Source organism: Schistocerca gregaria, chromosome 5 (genome assembly GCF_023897955.1).
Source record: "Schistocerca gregaria isolate iqSchGreg1 chromosome 5, iqSchGreg1.2, whole genome shotgun sequence".
NCBI lineage: Eukaryota > Metazoa > Arthropoda > Insecta > Orthoptera > Acrididae > Schistocerca > Schistocerca gregaria.
The window spans coordinates 280,783,984-280,807,698 of NC_064924.1; the positions used below are offsets into that span (position 1 = coordinate 280,783,984).

Genomic DNA, 23,715 nt, shown 5'->3' on the forward strand with positions numbered 1-23,715 from the left:
CAACCCGTGACAGGGCGCCTTAAACTGCGCGGCGCCGTTGTGTTCGGCGTATGGTTCTGGCGTATCGCACTGCATCTACAGCAGCAATTTGAGGAACAGTTAGTACCTTAGTGACACAACAAACTGATACTTCAAGGATAGCTGCGAGGCAGCCGCCCTGTAGCGTGCATTCCACTGACCCCCAAACCACCGCCATGTGCGACTTCAGGGGTGTCGAGTGAGAACTCGTTGAAGGCCGGGTGGAGGTCTGGTGTGTTTTACCCTGATGAAAGCTGGTTCTGCTTCGGTGCCCGTTGTTGTCAAAAGGAGGCTAGTTGCGACCCTGCTACCAACCTGTCTCCTTGACACAGAGCACCTGCACCTTGAGTTACAGTCTGCAGTGCGATTTCGTAAGACAGCAGGAGCACATTCGTGGTTATTCCATATACCCTGACTGAAAATTTGTACGTCAGTCTGATGATTCGATCTGTTGTGCTGCCATTCATGAACAGCATCTCAGGGGGTGTTTTCCAACAGGATAACGCTCGCCCACATACCGCTGTTGTAACCCAACATGCTTTACAAACTGTCAGCATGTTGCCTTGGTCTCCTCGATAACCAGATCCGTCTCCAGTCGAGCACACGTGTGACATACACGCTCAACTTCGATGTCATCCACAAACAGCAAAAGAAAATGTTCAAATGTGTGTGAAATCTTGTGGGACTTACCTGCTAAGGTCATCAGTCCCTAAGTTTACACACTACTTAACCTAAATGATCCTAAGGACAAACACACACACACATACACATACACACACACACACACACACACACACACACACACATGCCCGAGGGAGGACTCGAACCTCCGCCGGGACAAGCCGCACAGTCCATGGCTGCAGCGCCCGCACAGTCCATGGCTGCAGCGCCCATAGACCTCTCGGCTAATCTCGCGCGGCACACAGACAGCATTAACCGCCCTTGCATTGACTGATAAAATGCAACAGGAATAGATCCGGCAGCTATACAACACAGTGCTTGCACGTTTGTGTGCTTGCATTCAACATTTTCTTACATTGCTTATTAATGTACCAGAATTACATTTGCAACGCCTTATTTCGCGCTCACATTAACCTGTGGTCTTGTAATGTTACCTAGACTAATGTATTTCCGAAATTTTATTACTCTGCATTAATTATTTTTTTGTGTTCAGATTTGTTCCGTCAGTGTGTATATATCATTTCGGTTTTATTTTTATACATTTACCACATGAAATGACTCATGCTCGAAAGTAGTAGTAGGAAAAATAAAGAACATAATAAAAAAGAAATCGTAGTTGTCGTTGAATACACTCTTAAAAAGCATTTCAAATAAAAACATTAAATACATAACTTTATTTTTCGATGCAATAATCAAAACTTCGATTACGCTTAATACAATTTGAAACAGCAGAGAAGTAACGGTGTAGTGCTGACGTGGTGCATTCCTTGTGTTGCAGGGGCCGAAGAGGTTTTCCGCTTCGCGGGCAACGAGACTTACCCCGACTACTTCCTGCGAGTGCTGCGGGACGGCACTTCGCTACTCGTCGGAGGGAGGTGAGTACTCGCCGCGTATGGTGCTACAGCGTACCCTCCGGCTTACACTTCTATTCCCAGATCTACACGAGCGGCCCCAGAACAACAGGCAATGCCTCAGTGGGATGCGCCTTCACGTTCAGTTAATTCTGGTACAGGATATTTTTCGTGCGAGGATACTTTGCATGCAACGCGAGCGCTGCCTCCGGCGTTCCGAAGTAGAGTCGCTCATTTCAGCCTTCAGACTCGCCAGTGTCGCATACTCATAGCTACGAGGGGCCGTTGGGCGACGGCTGGCGCATCTGCCTTGCGAGTTCGCGCTATGCTGGAACTACTTGTAAGGCCCGTTAGCAGTCAAGTGTCGTTTGTTACGACTGAGGAGTGCGTTGTAGAAAACGTAACAGACGCGACGTATATTCAACGGGCTAAGCATGGGTAGCTGCAGCAGGGATGGTTTCAAGCTCCTGTTCGTTCACTTTTAATTAAGAATTTGCGTCATTTAATGTCAGATGAATGAGGTGTCGTACTCAGTGTTACTGAATTTTCCGAAATTTTTCGCTGCTCGCTCTTAGGACCATTTGAAGTAAAAAAAAAAAAAATGGTTCAAATGGCTCTGAGCACTATGGGACTCAACTGCTGTGGTCATCAGTCCCCTAGAACTTAGAACTACTTAAACCTAACCAACCTAAGGACATCACACACATCCATGCCCGAGGCAGGATTCGAACCTGCGACCGTAGCAGTCGCACGGTTCCGGACTGCGCGCCTAGAACCGCGAGACCACCGCGGCCGGCCCATTTGAAGTAAGGGTAGCTAAGTTTATCATCATACTTCTTTCAGCTTAAACAGCGGTGCATTAGAATTGTGAAATCTGGTCCATTTATTTCGCTAATCGCCTTATTTAAGTTAAATTGTCACTGTTTGTCATAAAGGTAAAAGGCTCAATTGCGCACTAAGGTCCGGGATTTTCAGCAGACACGCAGTAAAATTTTTTTAAATACTGGATTTAAAAAAGTTATTCATTGTTTTTGCCGAAAACGGTGAATAATTTTTCTTATTTGCAGTAGGTACTGTCCATCAAATTTCGCCTTGCGACCACTATTATGATGATCATCATCAGAATACCATATTTTAGCCTTTATTTTTTCTTGGACTCTCATCCCGAAAAAGTTGCTTCTTAATGCTGAAATGGTCATAAAACCCCATAGAGAGTTGTATTCCACAGACCAAATGTTGATTAATTTTACGACAGCCGTTTAATAAGTAATGCAACACATTTTTTTCTGAAAGCACATTGTTTTTATCAATAACTAATGGGCCTTAAGCCACCTTATTGGGAAGGCTTGTGTGCTCGCATGTTACCACTCCACTGGAAGATGTTGGAGCCAACGTCTTGGTGCATCAGTAACCACCTCATCATCCACGTAATGCTTCCTTCCGAGTGCATCCGTCATTGAGCCAAATAGATGGAAATCGGAAGGTTTGAGATCCGGTCTGTAGGGCGGATGAGGAAGAACAGTGGACGAGTGTGTCAGCACTACCAACAGAGACGCCCAGTTGTGCAGCGAGGTTTGATTGTGATCCGTCGATCACCTCTAATGAGTGTGTCCGCACGTTCCAGAATTGTAGCAGTCACAGCTGTGTGCCGCCGCCGGCCGGCACGTGGAAGATTGGACAGGTTTTGCGCGACCTTGGTGCAGTGATGACAGATACCTCGTCCAACAGTTCACCCTGCCTTTGTTCGCTGTCAAGCCTCCGTAGCCATTCTGCAAGCACCTGTGAATATCTGCGATGCTTTGTTTTTTCGTCAAAAGAAACTCATTGACAGCTGTCTGCTTGGAACACACCTCTGTTACAGACGCCATTTTGAAGGCTACGTATAGCGCAACTACCTATCGAAACTTCACGAAACTATAGCGTAAGCGGGGATATTCCACGATGTCGCCGGCCAGTGTGGCCGAGCGGTTCTAGGCGCTTCAGTCAGGAACCGCGCTGCTGCTGCGGTCGCAGGTACGAATCCTGCCTCCGGCATGGATGTGTGTGATGTCCTTAAATTAGTTAGGTTTAAATAGTTCTACGTTCTAGGGTACTGGTGACCTCAGATGTTAAGTCCCATAGTGCTCAGAGCCATTTGAACCGTTCCGCGATGTCCCACAAGAAATTACGAGTTTTTTAAACGGAAATTTGCCGAGGAAATGGTGCATTGCTTATTGCACGCCCCTCGTGCGTTATTCAGGAACTGACGCAATACAAAAAGTGGTATGTACGAAGTTTTAATCAAGATTTTCCTATGGTATGTCAACAGCAACCTGTCGACCCCGACTCTTTGTGTACTCGCCTCGACTGCACACGCATCCTCTGTGCAGATATTTATTCCCCGGGATGGCATGTTACGTGGCGGCTTAACATGTAACTAATTTTCCAAACAAAATTAACTAGAGGATTTTTTCCCCACCTCCTGCCCTTATCCGATCACACAGCAAACATTTTCAATACATCATTTCAGTACCACGTTTTGATCTGAAATTTTGCCTCGGGATGAAAATGTAATTGTATGGCGAATGTAACCGGATCGTTATAGTGCCTTAGGGACCAACTGCATGTTCAATCGTGTATGGACTATGGGTACGAAATAAGGGAAAGTAGGGCTCATACAGAGATATAAAGGCAATCATTTTCTCCTTCCTTTCATTTGGGAGTGGAACAGGAAAGGGGATGACAAACAGTATTGTATAGTAATCACTGTGCTGTGTCTCGCGGAGTATATACGTAAATGTAAATGGAGAGCACTCCAAAAGGCTGCAGCACGAAGGAATTTTCCGAAAGAGACGGGAGAAGGTAAGTGTGATGTATATATACAAACATAATTTTTTTTTTGCATCACCTTGGTTCCCAGAGCTCCTGAAGATAGACGTTGACTGTGGATATTGTATCACAGCCACAGTCCCTTTCACTGTTCAGAGATGTCGCTAAACCCACCCAAAGATGTAAACAACCATGCATGAGCAGCGCCTATTAGACGGAGGGAGCCTGACAGCCGATCAGTTCCATTCATTCCACCAGGAAGGAGGTACATGGTTCATGCTGTCTGTGGTTCAGCCATGCCTAGACGGTCATTACCGCTGTTCGATCGCGTCCGCATTGTTACTTTGTGTCAGGAAAGGCTCTCAACAAGGTTAGTATCCAGGCGTCTCGGAGCGAACCAAAGCGATTTGTTCGGACACAGAGTAGATACAGAGAGAGACAGGAACTGTCGATGACATGCCTCGCTCAGGTCGCCCAAGGGCTACAACTGCAGTGGATAACCGCTACCTACAAATTATGGCTCTGAAGAACCCTGACAGCAACGCCACCATGTTGAATGATGCTTTTCGTGCAGCCACAGGACGTCGTGTTAAGACTCAAACTGAGCGCAATAGGCTTCATGATGTGCACTTCACTCCCGATGTTCAGGGCGAGGTCCATCTTTGCAACCACGATACCGTGCAGCGCGGTACAGATGGGCCCAAACTCTCAGTTTTGGCATCACGTTCTCTTCACTGATGAGTGTCGCATATGCCTTCAACCAGACAATCGTCGCAGACGTGTTTTGAGGCAACTCGGTCAGGCTGAACGCCTTAGACACACTGTCCAACGAGTGCAGCAAAGTAGAGGTTCCCTGCTGCTCTCCGACGTACGCCGGTGGTGGTCATGGAAGGCGCCGTAACGGCTGTACGATACGTGAATGCTATCCTCCAAATGATAGTGCATCCACATCGGCTGCATATAGGCGAGGAATACTTCTTCATGGACAGTTCGCGCCCTCATCGCGCACGCCTTGTGAATGGCATCCTTCAGAGTAACTAGAGTGGCCAGCATGTTCTCCAGACATGAACCCTATCGAACATGCGTGGGCTGTATTGAAAAGGGCCGCTTATAGACGATGTGATCCACGTACCACTCTGAGGGATCTATGCCGAATCGCTGTTCAGGAGTGGGTCAATTGGACGAACATGCCTTGATGAACTTGTGGATAGTATGGCACGACGAATACAGGCATGCATCAGTGGAAGAGGACGTGCTACTGTGTAGGTATTAGAGGTACCGGTATGTGCAGCAATCTGGATTACCACCTCTGAAGGTCTCGCTGTATGGTGGTACAATATGCAATGTGTAGTTTTCATAAGCAATGAAAAGGGCGTGATTGATGTTTATGTTGATCTCTGTTGCAATTTTCTGTGGAGGTTCTGGAACTCTCGGAACCGAGGTGATGCAATTTTTTTTTTGATGTGTGTACAAGCAAATGATTGCAGCTTCAGGGAAACTGGATGATTTATTCTGGACAAAGAGCTTCACAAATAGAGCAGCGCAATAACGCGTTGGTCCACCTCAGGCTCACATGCAAACAGTTATTCGGCTGTGCATTACTTGATACAGTTGTTACATGTTCTCCTGAAGCATATAGTACCAAATTCTGTCCAATTCTGACAGTGAACCAGCTTCCAGGCGGAAGATGTATCTGTATACGCCCTGTACAGTGGGCGGATACCTACCTGAATGTAGCCCTGCGAGCGGTCCGACCCTCTGGGAGTGATGATCTGGGGTGCCATTTCATTTCACAGGAAACATCCTTACAGCGTAGCGATACGTCGACGATATTCTGCGCCCCATTTTCTTTCCCTTCGTGGCAAGACATCCTGGGCGTACATTTCAGCAAGATAATACCCGACCGTCGACAGCGAGAGTTTCTACTGCTTGCGTTTGTGCATTCCGAACCCTACCTTGCCCAGCAAGGTCTCCGGATCTCTGCCCAATTGAGAACGTTTGGAGCATTTTGGACAGGGTCCTCGAATCAACTTGGATTTGTGACGATCTAACTCTCCAGATGGAGAGAAATTGGCACGATATCCTTCCGGAGGATACCAAACAACTCTGTCGATCATTGCCAAGCCGAATTAACTGCTTCCATAGGGGCCAAAGGTGGACCAACGCGTTACTGACTTGCTCAATTTGTAAAACTTGTTCTGTTGAATAGATTCATCGAATTTTTCTGAAATTGTAATCACTTGTTTGACTGCACTTGCACATCACATCGACTGATTTCCGTCCGTTTCGTATAATTGCTTCATAGTACGTTTTTTTAGTGCATTTTGCTTTCCAGGGAGATCTACTTTTTCTGCAGAAGCTACAATTGTCAGCCGCTTCTTGTGCTGCAGTATGTTCGTAGGGTAGGATCCACGCCAGATATCACATACATCACTGTGGCCAAACAACCGTGCTGCGCATGTCTCGCTAGAGCCACCGAACAACAAAGCCCAGTTATGGTCCGAATAGTTGAGTTTCTGAAGGAGATTTATTTCGAAAACATTTCTATTGTTGTTAAGAGAGAGAAGCAGCTTCTGAAACGTAGTTATTGGCGCACGAAGTGACAAGTTGGGCGTGAAATTTCATAGGACGATGTTCACAGACTGTCTGCTTCCGTAGCCGAGTGGTCAGGTAGGACCCAAGTTCGATTCCTTGTACTACCAAGGATTTTTCTTTGGTGGGAGGACTGAACCGGTGTGTACGCAGCCTCTTGATGCCAGCGGAGTAGCTACTCGACAGAGTAGTAGCGGCTCGAGTCATGAAAACTGACAACTGCCAGGGGGAGCGGTCTGCTGACCGCACGCCCCTCCATACCGCAACCAGTGACGCCATTGGCATGGGATGGTACGGCGGTCGGTCGGCTCCGATGCGTCTGCAACGTCCTGTGGACGGGATTTACATTTAGGATCTTCACAGTCTGGTTGTCGTGTGTCAGGAGTAGCGGAAGTAGTAGTTGTTTACCACCTTTAGAGAGCAAGTGTTATCAGTCACTTAACTGTATATTTTTTCTTGGTGTCAGCCCTGTTTTAAATTATGGAGGTAATAGAAAACTGGCTATGGTTGTGGACGAAAGAACACTTCCTGTATTACAAAATCCACGATTTCTTGACGCATAGAATGTGACCTACAGATTTATTTTGGAGCACTTGCCCGCGAAAGGCAGAGGTCCCGAGTTCGAGTCTCTGTCGGGCAGACAGTTTTAATCTGCCAAGAAGTTTCATATTTATCCTCTCTTTTAGTCAGATTGTACCATAAATTTTAGGCGAATACACTCAGAAAGCGCTTTCTAATATTTAAATTTATATTCGATCTTGACAAATTTCTCTTGTTCAGAAACGCGTTTCTTGCTGTTACCAATCTGAATTTTATATCCCCTCTTCTTCGATTATCGTTAGAGTATAATGACTTTCCTGGAGACTAGAAATCTACTCTGTAGGAATCAGCATGGATTTCGGAAAAGACGGTCGTGTGGAACCCAGCTCACGCTATTCGTCCACGAGACTCAGGGAGCCATAGACACGGGTTCACAGGTTGATGCCGTGTTTTTTTGACTTCCGCAAGGCGTTCGATACAGTTCCCCACAGTCGTTTAATGAACAAAGTAAGAGCATATGGACTACCAGACCAATTGTGTGATTGGATTGAAGAGTTCGTAGATAACAGAACGCAGAATGTCATTCTCAATGGAGAGAAGTCTCCCGAAGTAAGAGTGATTTTAGGTGTGACTTTCCTGGAGACTAGAAATCTACTCTGTAGGAATCAGCATGGATTTCGGAAAAGACGGTCGTGTGGAACCCAGCTCACGCTATTCGTCCACGAGACTCAGGGAGCCATAGACACGGGTTCACAGGTTGATGCCGTGTTTTTTTGACTTCCGCAAGGCGTTCGATACAGTTCCCCACAGTCGTTTAATGAACAAAGTAAGAGCATATGGACTACCAGACCAATTGTGTGATTGGATTGAAGAGTTCGTAGATAACAGAACGCAGAATGTCATTCTCAATGGAGAGAAGTCTCCCGAAGTAAGAGTGATTTTAGGTGTGCCGCAGCGGAGTGTCGTAGGACCGTTGCTATTCACAATATACATAAATGACGTTGTGGATGACATCGGAAGTGCACTAAGGCTTTTTGCGGATGATACTGTGGTAGATCGAGAGATTGTAACAATGGAAAATTGTACTGAAATGCAGGAGGATCTGCAGCGAATTGACGCATGGTGCAGGGAATGGCAATTTAATCTCAATGTAGACAAGTGTAATGTTCTGCGAATACATAGAAAGTAAGATCCCTTATCATTTAGCTGCAGTATAGTAGGTCAGCAACTGGAAGCAGTTAATTCCATAAATTATCTGGGAGTACACATTAGGAGTGATTTAAAATGGAATGATCATTTGGAAGAATCCTAAGGAAATGCAATCCGAAAACAAAGGAAGTAGGTTACAGTGCGCTTGTTCGCCCACTGCTTGAATACTGCTCAGCAGTATGGGATCCGTACCAGATAGGGTTGATAGAAGAGATAGAGAAGATCCAACGGAGAGCAGCGCGCCTCGTTACAGGATCATTTAGTAATCGCGAAAGCGTTACGGAGATGATAGATAAACTCCAGTGGAAGACTCTGCAGGAGAGATGCTCAGTAGCTCGGTACGGGCTTTTGTTGAAGTTTCGAGAACATACCTTCACCGAGGAGTCAAGCAGTATATTGCTCCCTCCTACGTATATCTCGCGAAGAGACCATGAGGATAAAATTAGAGAGATTAGAGCCCACACAGAAGCATACCGATAATCCTTCTTTTCACGAACAATACGAGACTGGAATAGAAGGGAGAACCGATAGAGGTACTCAGGGTACCCTCCGCCACACACCGTCAGGTGGCTTGCGGAGTATGGATGTAGATGTAGATCATGTTATTAAACTGCCCGAATAACGGAACTCATTACCACTTTTAGTGCCTCATTTCCTAGTCCAATTATCTCAGAATTGTTAATATTGTTAGATTAATTTCCATTACCCTTTTATCACTTTTGTTATTGTTCATCATATTGTGTCTCCTATAGACACTATCCATTACTTTCAACTATCTACCAAGTCCATAGCTGTCTCGGAAACAGCTGCAATATCATCTGCAAACCTCAACTTTCCTCGGAATAGGAATTATTATATTCTTCTTGAAGTCTGTGACTATTTGACCTGCCTCATTTACCTTACACACCAGATGGCATAGTTTTGTCATTGCTGACTCTTAGTGATCCTGAGGGATTGTTAGCTACTCTAGGGGCCTTGTTTCGATTTTGGTCTCCCAATGTTGTCGAATTCTTTTTCGCTTTTTATTATACTGCCTTCAAATTCGTTTCCTTTGAGCCTTTTATATATTCGTTCCGTCTTTCAGACCTCCTCCTGAGCTTAGTATTGGCTTATTATCTGAGTTCTTGATATTCATAGAGCTGTTCCTCCCCTTTCCAGAGGTTTCCTTGATTGGTCATATGTTCGATCGGAGCGAAATATAGGCTTTCTAGAAGTTACACAATGGATTTTTGTCTGAATTTTTACTGCAAACGAAGAGTGGGAAATAGACAGTATGTCGAATTGACCAACAGGAGATCTAGTTTCGGAAAAAAAGCGTAGGTTGTAAAGTCTGAGACTAGCGATGTACATTTTAATATTTTTCTCGCTTTCTGAGCAAAACTTGAAATTAAATGATTTACATAAAAGCTAAAATAAAACCAATTAGGGAAACATTTGACACGGCGTTAAGAGATGCTTGAAATAATGTACAGAAACTGAGGTGGTGATTGAGAATTTGAATTCCGGTGTTTAACTTCGAGGGTGTTTGTCTGGTGGATTTCAGTGTTACGTCACTAACGTATGAGCATCTCAGCTGCTGGAGGAGATATCATGCATCATTCAAAGGCGCATGGAATACACACAAAGAAAAAACAGATCATCTTGAACAGCTACAGATATTCGCAGGACATGTACACTGGTATGTTCTGCAGAAATGATTAGCATTTGAACTACGTCGGCTCGCTGGTTCAAAGTCATCATTGGTATCGCAGCACAACACCATCTACCAGTAAAATGTGCGTGCGGCTCTCGTTGTCGCTATAAACCGAAGGTAATGGGCGAGTGTGACTCTAGCAGACGTGTAGGATGCCTCGCAGACGTATTAGCGAATCGTACTGTCAAATAGGTGACTTTGAAAGAAGGTGCATTATTGGCATGAGAGAATGTGATGAATGCATCCATCCGCGAAGCTGCTGCTCGTGTGGGACGAAATGTTTCATCAGTGTAACGGTGTAAAGGATGTGTAGAATAGTTCACGGGAAGCCGTAGAATACGAGATGGGTCAGGTCGTACCATCCAGACTACCCCCCACCTTCTCTCCCCCCCCCCCCCCCCCCCCCGAGAAGATCGACACCTCATCCTAATGGCAGTGCAGGACAAATCTGAGTCGTCCTAGGCTCTGGCGCAACAGTGGAACAGCGTAACACATCGTACGCTATCAGGGATGACAGTCCGTAGTCGTTTATTACGGAATGGGTTACGTGCGCGTCGTCCAATTCTCCGCCCAGTTTCGACGACTGTGCAGAAACATGCTTATACTCTTTTCGGACGAATTCTGGTTGTCTAAATGAAAATGATGGCCGTATTTTGGGTCACCGTAGACCGGGGTAGCGGCATCACAATGACTGCATTCGCATAAGACATACAGGGCCAACTCAAGGCCTTACGATGTGATATACTATTGGGTACAACAACAAATAACAGTTGGTGCGTGTCCACGGTACTATGGACAGTGTGACCTAAGTGAATGACACCGTGCGACCCATAGCCATACCATTTCTGCGCAACACCCATATGCCATTTTTCAGCAATACAATGCACGACCAAATGTTACAGCACGAACACGTGCCTTCCTGGTGTTAGAGGATCTCAGCCTTCTGCCCAGGCCCGTCATATGACCAGACGTGTCGCCAGTCGAAAATGTGGGGCGTATGGTGAAACTATGGGTGCAACTCAGTGATCCATTTCCAACGTCCACAGATGAACTTCGGAACCAGATGGATGCAGCATGGATGACTATACTACAGTACACCAATCGCGCCTTAAATGCGCCGACTACATCATGCATGGAACAAGTATCAGGGCCCTTGGCGGACCCTGTGCCTACTAAGCCACAGGACACATGCTAAACCGAGGTGACTGAAATGCTAACTGTTTCTGCAGAACATAGGCCTACTGATATACGTGTCCTGTGAATATGAACGCCCCATCTCTAGTCGTTCAAGGTGTTGGGGTTTCTTTACATATAATTTTTAACATGGGTATATTTCTGTAATATGTTGTAATACAGGGTGGGCCATTGATAGTGACCGGGACAGATCTCACGAAATGAGCATCAGACGAAAAACTACAAAGAACGAAACTCGTCTAGCTTGAAGGGGGAAACCAGATGGCGCAATGGTTGGCCCGCTAGATGGCGCTGCCATAGGTAAAACGGATATCAACAGCGTCCTTTTTTTTAAAAAAAAATAGGAACCCCATTTTTTATTACATATTCCTGTAGTACGTAAAGAAATATGAATGTTTTAGTTGGACCACTTTTTTCGTTTTGTGATAGATGGCGCTGGGAGGAAGGATAATTGGCCGTCGTTTTATCGATGGCAATCTAAATGGTGCAGTGTATGCTGATTTCCTACGCAATGTTCTACCGATGTTACTACGAGATGTTTCACTGCATGACAGAATGGCTATGTACTTCCAACATGATGGATGTCCGGCACATAGCTCGCGTGCGGATGAAGCGGTATTGAATAGCATATTTCATGACAGGTGGATTGGTCGTCGAAGCACCATACCATGGCCCGCACGTTCATCGGGTCTGGCGTCCCTGGATTTCTTTCTGTCGGCAAAGTTGAAGGATATTTGCTATCGTGGTCCACAGACATCACCTGACAACATGCGTCAGCGCATTGTCCATGCATGTGCGAACATTACGAAAGGCGAACTACTTGCTGTTGAGAGAAATGTCGTTACACGTATTGCCAAATGCATTGAGGTTGAAGTACATCATTTTGAGCTTTTATTGCATTAATGTGGTGTTTACAGGTAATCACGCTGTAACAGCACGCGTTCTCAGAAATAAGTTTACAAAGGTACATGTATCACACTGGAATAACCGAAATAAAATTTTCAAACGTACCTACGTTCTGTATTTTAATTTAAAAAACCTACCTGTCACCAACTGTTCGTCTAAAAGTGTGAGCCATATGTTTGCGACTATTACAGCGCCTTCTATCAGAAAACGAGAAAAGGGGTCAGACTAAAACTTTCATATTTCTTTACGTACTACACGAACATGTAAAAAAAAAAACCTAAAAAAAAAACCCAGTTGATATCAGCTTGACGTATGGCAGCGCCATGTAGCGGGCCAATCATAGCGCCATCTGGTTTCCCCCTTCAAGCTAGACAAGCTTCGTTCTTTGTAGGTTTTTCGTTTGACGCTTATTTCGTGAGATATTTGGCCCGGTCACGATCAATGGACCACACTGTATAATATGTAGTTTTAGACGCCTCAAATCACAAGTCATTTGAGCTTTAAGGTTTTTTTTTCCTCTGATGATGACAATTATCTTTTTCATAGTCAGGCACGCTGTAGCTAAGATGATAATTTTGCCCTCATTGAAGTTTACTGCGTACATAAGTGCTGGAAGGATACCTAGAAGGACAGATAAGTATGTTACGCAGAATATTGTCGTGGAAAAAACGCTGTCGTGGGCGGGCGCAGCTGAGCCCGGAGACTGGGTCCCAGGCGGCGGGCGGCTGCGACGCACCTGGGCAGCAGCGCTTCCATTATTGCAGATACCTGCCGGCAGCCGACCGCGGCGGCTGCATTATTAACGCGCACTGACAGCCTGCGGTCCGTCCAACTTGAGCCACTGAGCAATTTCCGCCCTGCAGCGGCGAGAGCGGGCGCGCCGTGCTGCATATTGTGTTTCCACGGCGGCCTCACTTATTCACGACGCCCTGCGCCGCCCGAGGAATACAGACAGTTACAGCCGCAATTGTGTGTCTGTCAGGGAACACTTGGCCGGAAGAAATTACGCACCTTCCAGGGTTCCAGCGCGAGGCGCAACGCTTGCAGCGAGCCTTTGCATCACTGTTCCTTGGGCCACTCTCGCCGCTTCGTTCTTCCGTCTGACTTAGCTCGAGTGCTTTCGTAACAGCAGCTGTTGCCAGCAGCTAGCACCGAGAAAAGCTCCCTCCCTGTTTCGGCAAGGTGCTAGAAACTCGCTCCAGTTAGCCAGAAACTAACTTGAGTGCGTTGAACTACTGCCAGATCAGAGAAAGATTGCTTCTCAGCATGGCCGACTTGTGTGCTCGAGAACAGTGTAATACTCTCGTCAGCCATGTGCCTATGCCAGATTTCACACAAACATTATGCCCTTTGCGTACCGGTGGACTGAATGAACCCTGTGGTGCTGCGGGCACGTGACACGGTAAGGTAAGTATTCGCGGAGCGGACAACGATGTGCGCATGTACGGATGGCGGTGCTACCGTGTTCACAAGCTATAAAAGGGCAGTGCATACTTAACGACTGGGAGCAGCTGCGTTTGCGTAGAGTTGTCAGTGCAAGCAGACAAGCAAGATTGCGAGAAATAACCTCAGTGAGACGGGTGTTAAGAGGTTACTGTCGAGTTGCAATTTACAATTTCTTTATTGATTACTTCAACCATTAAAAGTCATTTCTTTATCACTTGACCAGGAACAGATCCAAAAAACTAGTTAGCATGAGTGCCTTTTCAAAACAATTTACTTTACAGTTAACGGCAAAGCCATTTTACTTAAAACAGACTTTGATAAAGCATTTAATAACAAAATTAAAACTTTCCAAGTAATGAAACAAAAAACCACCAATTTGCATACAATTTCGCTACCGAACATGTAGGGAGCCAACTTATTTTAAACTTTGGCACAACAAGATATTAAATTACAAGGGCTCGCTAAGAGGGAGGCAGAACTAGCATTTTCAAAGGATGCCAATTAGATTAAAACAATCAAAGTAAAGATACAGTCCTTCACCTTTTACCATAACTAACCATTTTAAAGCCACGTAATTTTAAAAACCAACCAATGAAAGGCAAACTTAACCTTTTTAAACAGTAGCCAAAAAACAATCGAGTAAAATACAACCGTACAATAACTAACAACTTTAATACCATGTCCTGCCACCAAAATTTCCTAGGATAGAAATAATTAACCGACCGGGTGTAAGGGCGGCCACAATTGTCTCCCGAAGGATGCTCAGGCTAGAAGCGGACTAACAGACCCACAACGCCTCACATACAGCAATCACATCGACGTCACGCGAGGCCAGGGGAGGAGGAATCAAATCAGGAACCATAATCCCTGCCCAAAAATACACTTCCTACCGTGCAGTACTAATAAGAAGCGGAAAAGACCACTGTCTATAGATACACCGGCGACAGGGACAGGAAACCCGAACGCAGGAGACCACAAGGCAGAAAAGACGCTAGTTGCACAAACCAAAATTCTTCTACTAACATCTAAACCTTTAACCAACGTAACTTACAGTTTATCAGAGAAACAGCAGGTGAACTCCGATGCAAATGTTCGTGACACCCGACCGTGTACACGTCACCAGCGTACCCAACTATAGTTCAATTCTTTTATCTTGGCGGTTCGCGCATGCACGCCCAGGCGCGGCAGATTGCTGCGTTGCCAGTTGTACGCGCCAAGAGAAGCAGCGCCATAGTATAGTATAGTTCGCAAACTTAACGTTTAGGGGGGAGCGCGCAGTTTATGAAGTAAAGCCACCACGGCCGCATTAAGCCTTCCGCTGCTATAGAGACGTGCTCCCCGCATTCCGCGCTGTCTGCGATTTTGTCATCACTACACTGTTCGCCTGTGCACACACATGGTGTTCCGACTGCTTTGACACACTTATCATTCGATTTCACAAAAACTATTTGGCCCAAAAATTTGATTTTTACACATCTTCTTGACTGATACCTTCCCCTCATAAATGACTTAATTTTGTTTCGATGTTCAACGCAGTTATTGTGCAGCATTAAATGTAATAAACCACTGCACGAAATTTTGATGAGTTTGCAGAGGTGAATGTCCATAGCGTATACTTTCCGTAAGGTCGATTTTAGTTGCCACTAGAAATTTCATAAAATTACATTCAAACGAATAAAATTCATGAACTAAGACACTTCGATTTTGTTTTTAAATAAAGAAAATACTAGGCATCGAACAAGGTTTGAACTCGGAACCTTCCGCTTAGCGGACAAACACTTTCACCATTACTCTAACGCCTCCTGAAGGACTTTAAATAAGACGCAAAATACCGACAAACACCTTTGCTATGACTGTGAATTACGTTTCGTCGAAGTACAATAGGAAATAAACTATTACTGCTGTTCTTTATTGCGAAAAAGCGGTTCGTGAGAATGATACAAAAACCTTTCCTTGCTATCGCCTGAATTAGGAGGCTTATTGCTTGTTTGGTTTAATTAATTAACAGAATATGAAGCAATTAGTATAAAGAATGCTTTTTCCAAACTTTCTATAAAAGAAAGTGTGCTATCAAGACATTGCTTTCGTTCAGTTACTTTATTTATGAGTGAACGTTTCTAAAACTGAAGACACTCGTCCGTGCTCTGTACTGCAGTCGGGCTCTGGCAACGTTTTTCTCTGTTCATTGGGTGACTGTGTTTTGTGACGTCAGATGCGCAGAACGAACCTAAACTCGGCCGCCGTCATAAATGACGCGCACTTTAGACACAGACACGCAGCCACGCGCCCTGTCACCGGAGCCCTCGTCTTCTCTGCACCCACGGCGGCGAAATACCACTCCTCAGGTTAGGCGAGTTACTAGTCCATCATTCCCGCCTCCAGACGGAAAAATTAGCGACATCCGGTGCCGCTTCCACCAAGTAGTGAGTCGGAACCACCGCCGTGGCCCCCGGGTGCTCACAGCAAGAGCTTACAGCCTTGTCCCCTCAACTCATCCCACTCGTCTCGCACCGCCAGGATAGACCACACCGCTTCTCGGAACAACAGCCAACTCTCCACCGCCACCCCACGCCGCGGTCTCATCGTACGACATTCTCAAATTCCTGATTTTAAAAACCGACCGACCGACTCGTCACCGCTAGGCAACCAACCGGCCATCCCCCACAAAGATCTTATTCCCTTACACAAGGCTAACAGGAAGCAACGACTCCAAGATCGATAAGACCAGACACGCCGCCAGAGGGGAATCTCAGCAGAATCGTACGGAGCATAACGATAAATATGAAAGAATCAATTAGCGATGGAATGGAAGGACTCATAGCAATCTTTACAGCACGATATATGTTGAGAGCCGACACACGGCTCAATCAGAAATGAATGTGGAACGTATGACGAACGTTTCTCTTAGGACAGTGCGGCAAAATTTGGTAGTAATGAGTTATGGCAGCAGACGACCCACGGCGGTCCCTTTGCTAATAACAGCGCCTCACCAGTGTTCGTGTGCGTGTAAATTGGACGCTAGAAGACGGGGAAACCGTGGCCTGGTCAGATGAATCCCGATTTTAGTTTGTTAGAGTTGGTAGGATTTTAGTGAAGCGCAGACCCCATAAAGCCACGTACCCATGTTGTCAGCAAGCCACTGTGCAGGCTGGTGGTGGCTCCATAATTGTGTTGACTGTGTTTATGTGGAATGGATTGGGTCCTCTGGCCGAACTGCACCGATCATTGACTGGAAATGGCTATGTTCGGCTACTTGAAGACCATTTGTTGCCGTTCATAGACTTCTTGTTCGTGAACAGTGATTGAATTTTTGTGGATAACAATGCGCCATGTCACTTGGTCACAATTGTTTACGCTTGGGAGGAGCATTCTGAACGGTTCGAGCGAATGATTTGGGCACCAGATCGACCGATATGAATCCCATCGAACGCTTATGGGACATAATCGAGAAGTCAATTCGTACAAAAACTCCTAGACCGGCAACACTTCCGCAGTTAGAGGTTTTTTCAGTGATCTATCCAGCACGACACCAAGGTATGTTGGTTTGTCCGTATGGTCCAGTTTGTTGCCATTCAGCTTCCTGTTTGACTGTTTTGTGCGGAGGTGGAAAGCGCTAATCTGTGTCTTAGATGGATTTGGTTTGAGGGAGTTCTCTTTATAGTATTCAGACATTACGTGTAGCGAGCTTTCTAATTTCCCTTCTACTTCCTCGAAGCTATTTCCTTGCGCTGTAATGGCCAGATCATCGGCATACAAGAAATGGGTAGTACGTTCCTGTGTTGGTTAAATAGTAAGGGGGGGGGGGGGGGCAGCACACTGCCCTGGGCGAGACCGTTCTTTCGTCGACGCCATCGGCCTTTTTTTTTTCGTCCAGCATTACATAGAACTGTCTGTTTTGCAGCAGAGATTCAATGATTTTTGTGAACTGATGATCCTTAAATGTACGATACAGTTTTTCCGTGAGCTTTCTTTGGTTGACGGTGTCGTATGCAGAACTTAAGTCCACCAATGCTACACCTGTTTTTTGTTTGTTTTCAAACCCTTCCTGTTTGTGTTCTGTGAGTGATAGGATATGACTGGTGCATGATTTCCCGGGTCTGAATCCAACCTGTTGGGGAATGAGCTTTTGGTCTGCGATATTTGCTATGCGGTTTAGGATTATTCGTTCGTACAGATGGCACAGGAGTGCTATTGGGCGCTAGTCTTCCGAGGTTTTAGTAACGCCACTACCTTAGATTACCACCACATCTTTCCTGCCCGCTGCTCCAAGGTTGTATTGATTAAGGAAGTAGTGCATTTTGCCTATAGTCAGCCTGCAACATCCATGCCTCTCACGCCTACCCATTAGACCGATATTTAAAGATGTTTCGCCCGTTAGCAGTGACCTAGGTGTCTTCCAAATACAGTACACGAGGCAAAATCTTTTCGAGTGAGGGAGACAAGGTGAAGCTAATATGTCCTTAAATTAACCTGTTGAGAAAGTAGTTACACAGACTCCGATGTGCTTTCTATTTGAGTTCTTCTGAACGTGTCACTGCCAATACTGTATGCTGGTAGTGTATGGCATCCGCTCAGATTGCGGGTAGCTACCAATAATTAATCAGAATTAATTCAGGCAGGGATTCCATCCAGGTAAATTTATTGTATGAATATATAAACTTCCCAGAAATACACACTTGTTAGTACGAACCTGATTAACTGTCCACTCACGTTGATGTGACTACCTGTCAGAAGCCTGAATAACTAGGGTCTACCTTTTACAGCGCGGATCGCTGCCAGACGCGCAGAAGGAGTGTCCTGAGTTCCTGGAACGTACTGACAGGGGCGTGGAGCCGATTCCTGTGCTGCGGCCGGCTTTGCTATGTTTCTCGATTGAGGATCCACGACGTGAACAGCCAGCTCGAGATAGCTACACATTCTCGATTGAGTTTTAATCCAGGGAGCTTGATGGCCAGGGGAGTGCGGTAAACGCATCCTGGTACTCTTCGAACTACGCACTTACGCTGCGGGCTGTGTGACACGTTGCACTGTTCGCCATTGCTGTGTGGGAGAACACACTGCATCTAGGGGTGGACATTGTCCCCGAGGGTAGATGCATGCGTACTTAGGTTGATCCACTATGCCCTCCAGAATGACGGAATCACCCATGGTATAACACGAAAACGTTCCCCAAACCATAACGTTCCCTCCTCCGGTCGACGATTGTTGCAGTGTGTTTGCTTTCAGACGTTTTACGCCGTGCACGTTGCCGATGAATAGCAGTCTGCATGGGTGCATGAACCACGCCTCTGCTGCGGAAGCCCATACGCAGCAACGTTCGCTGAACGGTTGTTGAGGAGACCCTGTTGATAGCCCCCTTGGTTCATCTCAGTGTTCAGTTGCACGTTTGTTAGCCCGTACATATCTTCGAAACTATTGTCACCTATGGTCCGTGATACACCGCAGCTGCCTCGACGCCGGTGTTGGATTGTGCCGTTTTGCCATGCACGGTATACTCCGACCATGCCGGTACGCGAACAGTTTACAAACTTAACAGTTTCGGAAATGCTTGCACCGTTGGTCAGAAAGCCAATGATCGTGCTCTTTTGGGCGTCAGATAAATGGCTTCGTTTCCGCGTTACGACAACGACTGCACTGTGTTCCGCGTCCTCGCGACACGCGTTGTATTCCATCCATTGCTGTTGTTGCCACCTGCCGTGTGTGAGTAGTTATTGCTCGTTGACATCAGAAATATGCGGTGCTCACATTAATGTGAGTGGAGCGTGTAACTCGAACATGGAAAATATTAAGATCGAGGCTTACACGGAGATCTCGGCACCTATGACTTGGCTAAATGCAGCGTCGTACTGTTTCGTTCTCCTTCGTATTTCTCTGATGAGTCTCTCCCTGTAGTTTATTTAACAAAACGGGTGTTTAGTGCAGTGTAACAATCTCACAATTATATACAAGAGCATATATAAACTTTCCCTAACGAAACTAGCACTCAACGGTATAAATGTCGAGCAAATCATCACCCGTAATTTGTTACACGTAATAACAGATATTCGTCCACACACTAAGCCTGGATATTATTGTCTGGAGCATATTAGCTCAGAAATAAATTAAAAGTGGGTCTGATCCCACTGTTGCTGCTAAGGTTTACGGGAGTTCGTTTTCAGGTGTAAGATAAATCACAAAATGGAAATCCCCTTCTGGGTATACTCTATGCCCGACTCTCAGTTCTCTTAGATTTGCCTGACGAAAATACATCTCTGCTTTGTGTCGAGTGTCAAACTACCCATCCTGATAGCCCGACCACGAACCGAGAAGGATAAGAAAGTCCACATTTCGCGTTATCACACTTAAGAACGATAAGAGCAGTATCGTTCAGTTGTGAATAGACTGGTCTCAGGCGTTGCAGTCATGGACTGTGCGGCTGGTTCCGGCGGAGGTTCGAGTCCTCCCTCGGGCATGGATATGTGTGTGTGTGTTTGTGTTTGTCCTTAATTTAGGTTAAGTAGTGTGAAACCTTAGGGACTGATGACCTTAGCAGTTAAGTCCATAAGATTTCACACACATTTGAACATTTTTGAATAGACTGTGGGACTGGTCATATCAATAACATGTGTTGATTCTTGAAGAAACAACATCCGGCCCTACTCCACACACCTCCTTTCCCCCTCCCCCACCCCCTCCCCCCTCATGGTGTAGGAAGCATTGCAGCACCCGTCCTACCTACTTTGTACGTTGTTACAATGAGTGTACCTGAACGTGTTGGAGATAAATCTCACGATTGCTGTCCTGCGGGAATTTACCGTGTTACGTCATCGCAACGCAATTTTCTGATAAAAGTATTTATACGATTGAAAGGTCACAGATTAAAGATGAACACAATCGATGCTGCTGTGTGCGTTTTCTGATGCACAGATGGTACATTTCGAGGGAAGTATTATGCATGAAAATGTTATCTGCTAAATAAACATCGCTGTAGAGCGCCGATAGAAAACTAATCTGTTATTTTGTGAGCAACATACTGCTACTCCAAGAGAAATGAAACTGGATTTGTGTGCTGATGTGTTATCGTGAGGAGAAATATGTGCTCTACTACACAACGAATAAAGCAGAGCCCAGAATAATCTAATCTCCGACCGAATCGCCATTGGAAAAGCTCCAAATTAATAAGAGGAGGAATGTGATGAGAAAGAGATTCGAATCACATGGTTTTTATATATCAAGCTTTACCTACCTCGATGCGGAAAAGTGACACGCTGATTTAATAAAGAATGGGCTAGGTGCCGTGCCTTATCTTTGTCTGTATGAGTAAGTACTGCATATTAAAATTCTTTGCTGTATAAGCAATTTTCCCATTTTTAAACGTCAAAGAAAGAAAAAAGAGAACAGCGGGGGAAAATTTTAGCCATTGCATATATCAGTAAAGTTAATTATGGAAATCATACACATAGTGTACTCACATCTCATTCTTGTAAGATACTAAAAGCGTATGCAGCTGACTTCCCGCTGGTACCCACGTCACATCAGGATAAGGGAAACTGTAAGATGCAAGAATTCGGTCAATGCTGAGAAAGCAGAGATTGTTGCACTCTCTGTTAAAAACGAACGCGCAAATATCCGTAGGCAAAAGTCAGTTGAAATTCTTGCGTCTCTAAGATAAATGCGCGAAGCATAAAGCAACTTCTACCTACGTTAGCGAAAGGTCTTGATGGGAACCCGAGAAAATTCTGTTCGTACGTAAAATCATGAAGCGATTCGAAGGCTTCTGTGTAGTCATTCGTCGACAAGTGTCGTGTGGCGGCAGAGGAAAGCAAAGGGAAAGCTGAAGTTTTTCAGTTTCGCGGCTAAGAAATCATTCATGCAGGAGTATCGTGAAAACATAACCGTCGTTTGACTTTCACACAGACTCTCGCGTAGAGGGCATTGAAATAGACGTCTCTGGCATAGATAAACATCTGAAAGAGTTGGTAACAAATAAGTCGCCAGGTCCAGACGGAATCGCAGTTCGGTTTTACAGAAGGTACTTTCCGGCATTGGCCCCTTACTTAGCACTCATTTATCGCGAATCTCTCGTCCAGGTGAAATTCCCAAGCGACTGAAAAACAGTGTAGGTTCCTCCCGTATATAAGAAAGGTAAAAGAACGGACCCTCCTAATTACATATCAATATCCTTAACATCGATTTGTGAACGGCTGAGTTCGACTGTACTGAATTTCCTTAAGACAGAAACGCTTCTGTCCGTAAGTCTGCACTGATTTAAAAAGCATCGCTCTTGCGAACCTCAGCTTACCATTTCTTTACGCGATAGTTTACAAACTATGGATGGAGGGCAAATGGCAGATACTATATTCCTAGATTTCCGGAAAGCGTTTGACAGGGTGGCCCAGTGTAGACTCTTGCCCAAGGTGCGAGTATAGGGATTAGGTTCCCAGATACATGAGTGGCACGAAGACTGTTTAATTAATAGGAGTCTGTACGTGTCCTCGACGGCGAGTGTTCGTCAGGAGGGAATAGTCAGGAGTGCCCCAAGGAAGTATGATTCTCTACAGCCAGTACATGGTGTAGAGCTACTTACGGCTTTCTGTTGATGATGCAGTGGTGTACATTTAGGTGTCGTCCTTAGTGGCTGTCACTGGATACAAGATGACTTAGGCAGGATTTATAATTGGTGTGATGAATGGCAGCCAGCTCTATGTGTAGAAAAATATTATTGCAGATGAATAGGAAAAATAATCCTATAACGTTCGAGCACAACTTTATTAATGTGCTGCTTGATATAGCCATGTCGGTTAAATATCTAGATGTACCGTTGCAGAGCGATATGAAATGGAGTGAGCACGTCAGGCTGATAGTTGGAAAGGTGGAAGCTCGACTTCGCTTTATTGGGAGACTTTTAGGGAAGTGTAGCTCATCTATAAAGGAGATGGCATTCTTGAGTGATTCTCGAGTGTTTGGGATCCACACTAGGTTGGGTTAAAGGAAGGAGCAGAAGCCATCCCGGTAGATTGGATAAACATGCAGGTGTTAAAAAAAAATGCTCTGAGCACTATGAGACTTAACATCTATGGTCATCAGTCCCCTAGAACTTGGAACTACTTAAACCTAACTAACCTAAGGACAGCACATAACACCCAGTCATCATGAGGCATAGAAAATCCCTGACCCCGCCGGGAATCGAACCCGGGAACCCGGGCGTGGGAAGCAAGAACGCTACCGCACGACCACGAGCTGCGGACACAGGTGTTAGAGATGCTACGTTAACTGAAGTGTAAATCCCTGGTGGGAAGATGACACTCTTTTTGCAATGCACTGTTGCGGAAATTTAGAGAAGTGGCATTGGAGACCAACTGCAGATCGATTCCATTGCCGCCAACGTACGTCTCGCGTAAACACCACGAAGATAAGATGAGCAAAATTAGAGCTCGTCCTGTGCCTTGTGGACAGTCGTTTTTCCCTCGCTGTATTTGCGAGTGGAGCAGGAAAGGAATTGACTAGTAATGGTACACAGTACCCTCCGCCACACTCCGTACGTGGCTTGCGGAGTGTGTGTGTATATGTAAAAATTCTGTAATGTAACCTCTTCTAGCAAATAAATGGCGAAAAAAGTGTGCAGGCTAGTGATAGTTTGAAAGTGGAGAACGGTTAGATAAAAGGCGATTGCTTTGACACATGACACCTCTATTTCTTACATTAATTTTCGTTATGGGTCTGTTCTTTAACCTGGATGGAATGCAAGAAGCCGAAATCTTCATCGATGTGAACCTACATACGAATTTTCTAGCCATG

The 23,715-nt window shown here is 45.5% G+C and overlaps 1 protein-coding gene across 2 annotated transcripts in view; it reads left to right on the forward strand.

Annotated features, from left to right (window-relative positions):
* LOC126272209 (semaphorin-1A) overlaps positions 1-23,715 on the forward strand; it is a 794,592-nt gene that overhangs the window by 377,181 nt on the left and 393,696 nt on the right. For both annotated transcript variants that reach the window (XM_049974894.1, XM_049974893.1), the window contains exon 3: positions 1,478-1,574. In XM_049974894.1, the coding sequence (XP_049830851.1) occupies positions 1,478-1,574 (97 nt within the window). The remainder of the gene's footprint in view (positions 1-1,477; positions 1,575-23,715) is intronic.